This window comes from Monodelphis domestica, chromosome 4 (genome assembly GCF_027887165.1).
Source record: "Monodelphis domestica isolate mMonDom1 chromosome 4, mMonDom1.pri, whole genome shotgun sequence".
Lineage (NCBI taxonomy): Eukaryota > Metazoa > Chordata > Mammalia > Didelphimorphia > Didelphidae > Monodelphis > Monodelphis domestica.
This window is the reverse complement of record NC_077230.1, coordinates 385,061,799-385,069,897: the sequence shown is the minus strand read 5'-3', so window position 1 is coordinate 385,069,897 and position 8,099 is coordinate 385,061,799. Positions and strand designations below refer to the sequence as shown.

At 45.1% G+C, this 8,099-nt stretch overlaps 1 protein-coding gene across 1 annotated transcript; it reads left to right on the top strand.

Moving 5' to 3' along the window:
- The first annotated feature begins 1,119 nt into the window (after nucleotides 1–1,119).
- Nucleotides 1,120–7,400, top strand: C1QB (complement C1q B chain). The gene is made up of 3 exons (XM_001379054.3): nucleotides 1,120–1,250; nucleotides 5,093–5,293; nucleotides 6,725–7,400. Exons 2-3 carry the CDS (start codon nucleotides 5,116–5,118, stop codon nucleotides 7,297–7,299), a joined length of 753 nt encoding a protein of 250 aa, XP_001379091.1. The 5' UTR covers nucleotides 1,120–1,250; nucleotides 5,093–5,115; the 3' UTR covers nucleotides 7,300–7,400.
- Nucleotides 7,401–8,099: the final 699 nt, after the last annotated feature.

Below are 8,099 nucleotides of genomic sequence, written 5' to 3'. Positions count from 1 at the left end.
AGGTCTCTCCCAGCTCTGACATTCTCTGTTCTGAGGTCTCTCCCAGCTCTGACATTGTCTGTTCTAAGGTCTTTCCCAGCTCTGACATGCTGTGTTCTAAGGTCTCTCCCAGTTCTGACATTCTCTGTTCTAAGGTCTCTCCCAGCTCTGACATTCTCTCTTCTAAGGTCTCTCCCAGCTCTGACATTCTCTCTTCTAAGGTCTTTCCCAGCTCTGACAGTCTCTGTTCTGAGGTCTCTCCCAGCTCTGACATTGTCTGTTCTAAGGTCCCTCCCAGCTCTGACATTCTCTGTTCTAAGGTCTCTCCCAGCTCTGACATTCTCTGTTCTAAGGTCTCTCCCAGCTCTGACATTCTCTGTTCTAAGGTCTTTCCCAGCTCTGACATGCTGTGTTCTAAGGTCTCTCCCAGCTCTGACATTCTCTGTTCTAAGCTCTCTCCCAGCTCTGACATTCTCTGTTCTAAGGTCTCTCCCAGCTCTGACATTCTCTGTTCTAAGGTCTCTCCCAGCTCTAACATTCTCTGTTCAAAGATCTCTTCTAGCTCCAACACTGTGTTCTAAAGTCCTTACCAGATCTGACATTCTGTCTTCTAACTGCCCTCCTGACTCTACCATTCTACAGGGCTATGATGAACAAATTTCAATTTTTTTACGATGAACAAGTAATGGTTGTACAGAGATGGGGGTCACTTGGGACATGTTTGGGGAGTCGGGGAGCCCTGAGATAAACAGTTTCAGGGGAAGAAAAGCAAAGACAAGCATAACATAGCTGAGGTTTTTGCTCTGGGTTATTCCCCAACTTCAGATTTACGGAAAGTCATGGAGGGAGAGGAAAGAATAGTTTCAATTTCCCCATCTTCTTCAGAAGAACATCTTGAGGCCAAGAGGACCTCCTGAGTGGGCGATAGAAGCCAAGATGTGGAAGTCCTGCCTGGACAGTCTGTCCTCATAGCTGCCCAGCTGTTGCTGAGCTGGCAAAACTCAATACCCCCAACCCACAGGGTCAGTCCATTTGTTATAAATATCTAACTGGTCTTCCACAACAGGACCTGAAACTGCCTGACAGAGCAGTACTGAAGGAGGGGAAAGGGAAAGGGGGTGGGAAACTCTGGCCTGGTTCTCTGCCCCTAGGGGGTGGGGGTAGGTAGGGAGAATGGAAACTCCCCCCAGAGCTCAAAGCAACCAGATTGCAAGGACAGACTCCTGCCACCCTGGTGGCCTCTTCAAACTGCAAGGGACTGACCTACCCAGGTAAGCATGAGTTTCAGTGACATAATGGGGATGCTGAGTCCTAGCTGGGAGTAGGCAGCTGATGATCCATAGGTTTATGGGCCATAGAATGTTAGAGATGCAAGATACCTTAGAACAGAGACACTCAGGGAAGTGAGGTGGCTCAGTAAATAGAGAGCCAGGCCTAGAGTCAGGAGGTCCTGGGTTCAAATATGGCCTCAGACACTTCCTAGCAGTGTGACCCTGGGCAAGTCACTTAACCCCCATTGCTTAGCCTTTACCACTCTTCTGCCTTGGAACAGATAGTTGTATCAATTTTAGGACAAAAATAAGGGTTAAAAAAAAAGAACCGAGACCCTCAGAGTCGGAAAGGATCTTAGAACACAGTCCTATCAGAGATGGGACGGATTGTAATCAACCACCTCATTTTGCAAACTGTAAAACTGAGACTTAAAGAACTGAATTAGTGGAAGAGTTGGGACTAGGACCCAAGTCTCTCAAGCCCCTGCATCTGTACTCTCCCAGCAAGTCTGACCATTTTAGCTTTAGCTGAAAGAATTCTGCATTTCTGTAGGCTCCAGATCTCGCTCATCCTCTCTCATTTTGGTTGGAGCTCAGAACTGCTGGCTTGTGAGGAGTCTCTCTTCTGGCTGCTTCCAAATCCTCTGAAGACAAATCTTTTCTTTCTCTACCACTCCAGCCCCGCCAATGACTGGCTCCGCTTTTATCTTATTGTTTTATAACTCCAAGACTCTTCTCATCCCTCCTGAAGGAGACAGAGACTACCTATGGAGAGAGATTAATAATTGGTCATCCCAGAAGCCCGCTGGAGTAGAAATAACAGAGAAGCGAGGGTTATAAAACCTGAATTCTCATCCTGGACTTTACCACTCATTTTCTGTGTGCCTTTAAGGAAGTCATTGCACCTCTCTGAGCCTCAGTTTTGTTTTGTTTTGGGGGGGGGCGTTTTTTCATCTTAAGAAGGATCTTAAAGGTTCTTTGCAGTTACAACATTCTGAGCCGGGCATGTAACAGGTCTGAGACATAATTATAATCTGAAGAGGCTACGTTGATAACCCACATTTGGAATGGGTCAAACACAGCATGGTTACTTCAGGGTTAAAATACAACCAGGCAACTTGGGAAACTGGAGAGAAAAGGAGCTCAATTTTATGTCAAAAGACTTAGTCCTGGTTCCACCACTTCCTAGCCCTGTCAAAAGAGGGATAAACATTTATTAAGTACCTACTATGTGCCAGCATTGTGCTAAATGCTTTATAAATAACTATCTCATCCGATCCTTGCAATAATCCTCTCAGTTAGGGACTATTATTATCTCTATTTTCCATTTGAGAAAACTGAGGCAGACAGAGGTGAAATGACTAGCTCAGAGTCACACAGCTAGTAAGTTTCTGAGGCTTGATTTGAACTCAGGACTTCTGAACTCCAAGCTCTAGTGCACCACCTAGCTGGTGACCTTGAGCAAATTGTTTCCTCTCTCCAGGCAAGCCTCTGTTTTTCTGTGTATATACATTCATTGCCTTCATCTCAGGGATGTTGTGAATTTTGCATATGAATGGGCTTTGTAAGGGAAACAAGTCATCTCTCCCCTATTTAAAAAAAAAAAGTGTTGTGTAATTATGATCAAGCTTAGCCCAGGAGAAGAAATGAGAAAGAAGATGGCAAAAATTTACCTCTCTATTTTCCTCGGTAGGGTGGGGGATTACGGTTGTGGAACAGTGTGTGTGTGTGTGTGTGTGTGTACTATTAGACTTGGATGATTTATTGCTTTGGTTTGGTTTGGTTTGGTTTAAACCTTTCCCTTCTCTCTCAGAACCAATATCAAGTATCAGCAATTGGGGCTAAGTGACTTGCCCAGGTTCACATAGCTAGAAAATGCAACATTTGAACCCAGGCCCCCAACATTATCTAAAGTGCTAGCCACTGTGCTACCCAACTACCTTGGCTTAGTTTTGATGATCAGCCTTTTTTTGAGTCTTTGTTATAAGGGATAATTCTTTGGGAGGGAGAGAGAGAGAGAGAGAGAGAGAGAGAGAGAGAGAGAGAGAGAGAGAGAGAGAGAGAGAGAGAGAGAGAGAGAGAGAGAGAGAAAGAAATCTGGAAAACCAACATAAATATGAAATGATGCTTTTTAATTAGGCTATCCACAATCATGAAACACATTTTTTAAAAGAAAGTACTTTGTTAAGCACCACCTAACAGAAGTGATGACAGGCTGGAGAAGGAAGGAGAGAAGAGATGGAAAAAAGAGAACGAGGAGAAGAAGATGATGAAAAATAAGGCTCCAGAAGAAATAATTAGGACAAATGGGCCTGAGGACTCAGAGAGGCAGGCTGCAACTCATCATAAGGAAATTAGAGCTGTATAAAAAACAGGGTAAGGGGGCAGCTAGGTGACTTAGTGGATAGAAAGCCAGACCTAGAGATGGTAGGTCCTAGGTTCAAATCTGGCTTCAGATACATCTTAGGTGTGTGACCTTGGATAAGTCACTTCACTCCTACTCCCTAGCCCTTACAGTTCTTCTGATTTGGAACCAATATTTAGTAGCAATTCTAAGACAGAAAGTAAGAGTTCACAAAAATAAATTTTTACAAAGTAGGTTGGACTGTCTTGGGAAGTAGTGAGCTCTCCATCACTAGAAGTCTCCAACTGGAGGCTTAATGTTCACTTGTCATGGCTGTAGTCAAGGGGATTTCTGCTTAAATGCCTGCCAGAGTACAGAACACCAGGGTCCCCATTAGACTGAAACCTCCTTAAAAGTAGGAACTGTTTCATTCTTTTGTTTGGTATCTCCATTGCCAAGTGCTGTCTCTGGCCAGAATAGGTCCTTAAGTGCTTGTGGATTGGTTGGTTTTTTGGATCACTAAAATATGATCCTTCAAAGGATGATGGAGATGAGGATGAGGCAGGCAGTGAATGAAATCAGAGGCGGGCTATCACTCCAGCCATATAGTCACCAGATGGCAAGGGCTGAGTTTATGAAATCTGTTTGAATCCCTCCTCGCATACAGACAGGTGGCCCCATTGGGAACCAGCTGGAGGATGGCTGGAGTTGCTGGACAGCCCTGAAGTGGCTGTTGGCAAGGCCAGCCTTAAGAGCAGCAGGAAGGGATACTGCCTCAAGGTCCCCCCACTGGACAGGGAGATGAGATCGCCTAGGGAGGTAGTGATCTCTCTGTCCCTGGAGGTCATTAAGCAAAGGCTGGATGGCAATCAGAGGCTGGCAGAGAAGGGATGCTTGCTCAGGTAAAGGCTAAGGCTAGCCTCTCTTCCTGCCCAAAGATTCAGTGGCTAACATTCAACAAGCATTTATTTTATTTTTTTAAACCCTTATCATCTGTCTTGGTGTCAATTCTAAGACAGAAAAGTGGCAAGGGCTAGGGATTTAGGGTTAAGTGACTTGCCCAGAGCCACACAGCTAGGAAGTGTCTTAGATCAGATTTGAACCCAGGACTTGCCATTTCCAGACCTAGCTCTTTATCCACTGAGCCACATAGCTTCCTTTGTATCTATTCTTATTATCTGTGTGATCCTGAGAATATGACTTAACCCTGTTTGCCTCAGTTTCTTTCTCTAAAAAATGAGCTGTTCAAGGAGGGAATCGCAAACCACTCCAGGATCCTTGCCAAGAAAACTCCAAATTGGGTCACAAAAAATCAGATATGATTAACAACAAAGCTGAAGACATTTTTTCTCTAAGTGAAAAGTCTAGAATCAGAGAGAGTCACCTTGAACTCTTTCCCTCTGGTTCTTTGGGTCCCCTGAGGGCTAAGGAAAGAACCTTAGAAACTTGTGTGTGTGTGTGTGTGCCCTTGTGTTTGTCTGGATGCTTATCCCTCTAGGAGGTAGCAGTAACAGAGAAGAGATGAAGACAAAACCTTTGAAGTGGGCATCGGTGACATTTCTCTTGCTGGCCCTGGCAGCTGTCACAATGGCACAGACCCCCTGTTCTGGGCATGTTGCCATCCCAGGGACTCCTGGAATACCAGGGGTGACTGGCCTCAACGGCAAGGATGGCAGCCCTGGGATCAAAGGAGAGAAAGGTATGGAAGACATCTTGAATGACTTGAATTGATGGAGAATTTCCCTCTCAACCCCCCCATTCCTAACCACGTCCCTTCTCCCCAAGCTTTCATGAATGTATTCTCCCTCTTCAATCACCCAAGGAACATGGTTCTGGGGGATTGTTCCTATTGGGGTGCTGTTGGAGGTGGAACGTAGGGGAAGGACCGATTTCTGTCTGCATCTCCCATCCCGGAAAAGAACCCAAAATCCAAAAGGGATTTATCAAGCAATATCAATGATGCTGTGGGAAAAGAACTGACTCCAGAGTCCTTGTCACTACTCTACCAATAATGTGCTCTATTGCTCTGAGTAAATCATTTCCCTTCTCTGTCACTCAGTTTTCTTATCTGTCAAATAAGATCGGGTTCCTTCCAGGTCTAACATTCTATGCAAGGTGCCTTCGAATCCTAAATCCAGAATCTTAATATTCCATGTTCTAATGCCCCGTTCAGCCCTACTACGCTAGGTTATAACATTTTAAGTTCTTAGACCTGTTCCAACTCTAATTCTGAATTCTCTTTTCTTTTGCTTTGTTTCACAAAGCTCTTTCTGACTCTAATATTCCATGTTCGTTTTCTTTAACCTAAAGGTATTTTATTTTCCCAATTACATGTAATAATAATTTTCAACAGGCATTTTCCAAAATCACAAGATCCAAATCATCTCCCTCCCTCCCCTTCCCTGGCTCAGAGATTTGATCTGGGTCATACATGTATTGTCACCCTTCCTTACTGGTCATTGATGTCAGAGCATCCTCTAACAAAACCAGAACTCCAAAATAAAACCATAAATACACTCATGTGAAAGATAGTCTACTTTGATCCACATCCAACTCCGACAGTTCTTTCTCTGGAGGTGGGTAGCATTCTTTGTCCTAAGTCCCTCAGAATTGTCCTGGATCAAAGATTGCATGGCTGAGAGTAGCCAAGTTTTTCCAGTTGATCATTTGACAGTATTGCTGTTACTATGTATAAGGTTCTCCTAGTTCTGCTTATTTCCCTCTGCATCCGTTCCTGCAGATCTTTGCAGCTCTTTCTGAACTCATCCTGTTCATCATTTCTTATAGCACAAGAGTGTTCCATCACCAGCATGTCCCACAATTTGTTCAGCCATCCCCCAATGGATGGGCATCTCCTCCATTTCCAATTTTTTGCTGCCACAAAAAAAGAGCTTCTCTAAATAATATTCCATGTTCTAACACCTCTTCTAGGAGTGAGAATCCTTGTTCTGTGTCCTAACATTGTAGAGTTCTGAAGTCCTTCCTAGTTTGAACTTTCTGTGTTCTAATAACGCTTTCAGTTCTGACAATCTATGCCCAATGTGTAACATCTTACTAAGGGTGTGAGGAATGATGGAATGATTCTTCCCTACGGTTATAAATTCACAAGTTTCTTTTTTTCTGTTGTCAGGACAACCTGGAGATTTGGGAGATTCAGGAGAAATTGGGGAAAAGGGAGACTCTGGAAATCCTGGAAACCCAGGGAAAGTTGGTCCCAAGGGTCCCCCTGGCCCCAAAGGCCTCCCGGGGCCGATGGGTCCCCCTGGACCTCCCGGTGAATCTGGAGACTATGGTAACATGGCTAAATCGGCCTTCTCTGCTTCCCGGACCATCAATTCTCAGCTACGAAGGGACCAACCCATCCGCTTTGACCGTGTGATCACCAGGGAAGGCAGCGACTACGAGCCCCGTAGTGGGAAATTTAGTTGCCGGGTTCCAGGACTCTATTACTTCACCTACCATGCCAGCTCCCGGGGCAATCTATGTGTCACACTCTTCAAGACAAGCCGAGGGGGAGCTAAGGAGAAAGTGGTCACCTTCTGTGACTATGTCTACAACACCTTCCAGGTCACCACAGGCGGGGTGGTCCTCAAGCTGGTGGCGGGAGATTCAGTCTGGCTGGAGGCCAATGATAAAAATTCCATAGTGGGACTGGATGGAGCCAATAGCATTTTCTCTGGGTTCTTGCTCTTCCCTGATGCATGAACTGGCAATTCTAATCCTCCCTGTTTCCATTTCCCCTCTTATTGCGTCCCACCCCCTGCAATTTGATAATGTGTAAAATAAAGAATTTGTTAACGACAAAAGACCTTAAAACATAGGATGTCATACCTGGGAGAGATCCTAAAATACAGAATGTCAGAGCTGGGAGAGACTTTAGAACAGAGAATGTCAAAGCTGGGAGAGACCTTAGAACAGAGAATGTCAGAGCTGGGAGAGACCTTAGCACAGAGAATGTCAGAGCTGGGAGAGACCTTAGAACAATGTCAGAGCTGGGAGAGACCTTAGATCAGAGAATGTCAGAGCTGGGAGAGACCTTAGAACAATGTCAGAGCTGGGAGAGACCTTAGATCAGAGAATGTCAGAGCTGGGAGAGACCTTAGAATAGGGAATGTCAAAGCTGGAAGAGACCTTAGAACAGAGAATGTCAGAGCTGGGAGAGACCTTAGAACAATGTCAGAGCTGGGAGAGACCTTAGATCAGAGAATGTCAGAGCTGGGAGAGACCTTAGAATAGGGAATGTCAAAGCTGGAAGAGACCTTAGAACAGAGAATGTCAAAGCTGGAAGAGACCTTAGAACAGAGAATGTCAGAGCTGGGAGAGACCTTAGCACAGAGAATGTCAGAGCTGGGAGAGACCTTAGAACAATGTCAGAGCTGGGAGAGACCTTAGATCAGAGAATGTCAGAGCTGGGAGAGACCTTAGAATAGGGAATGTCAGAGCTGGGAGAGACCTTAGAACAGAGAATGTCAGAGCTGGGAGAGATCTTAGAACACAGAATGTCA

Coding starts and splice junctions, on each gene's coding strand:
- C1QB (XM_001379054.3), top strand. CDS start 5,116: ATGAAGACAAAACCTTTGAAGTGGGCATCGGTGACATTTCTCTTGCTG. Junction 5,294..6,724: donor TGGGATCAAAGGAGAGAAAG/GTATGGAAGACA, acceptor TTCTGTTGTCAG/GACAACCTGGAGATTTGGGA.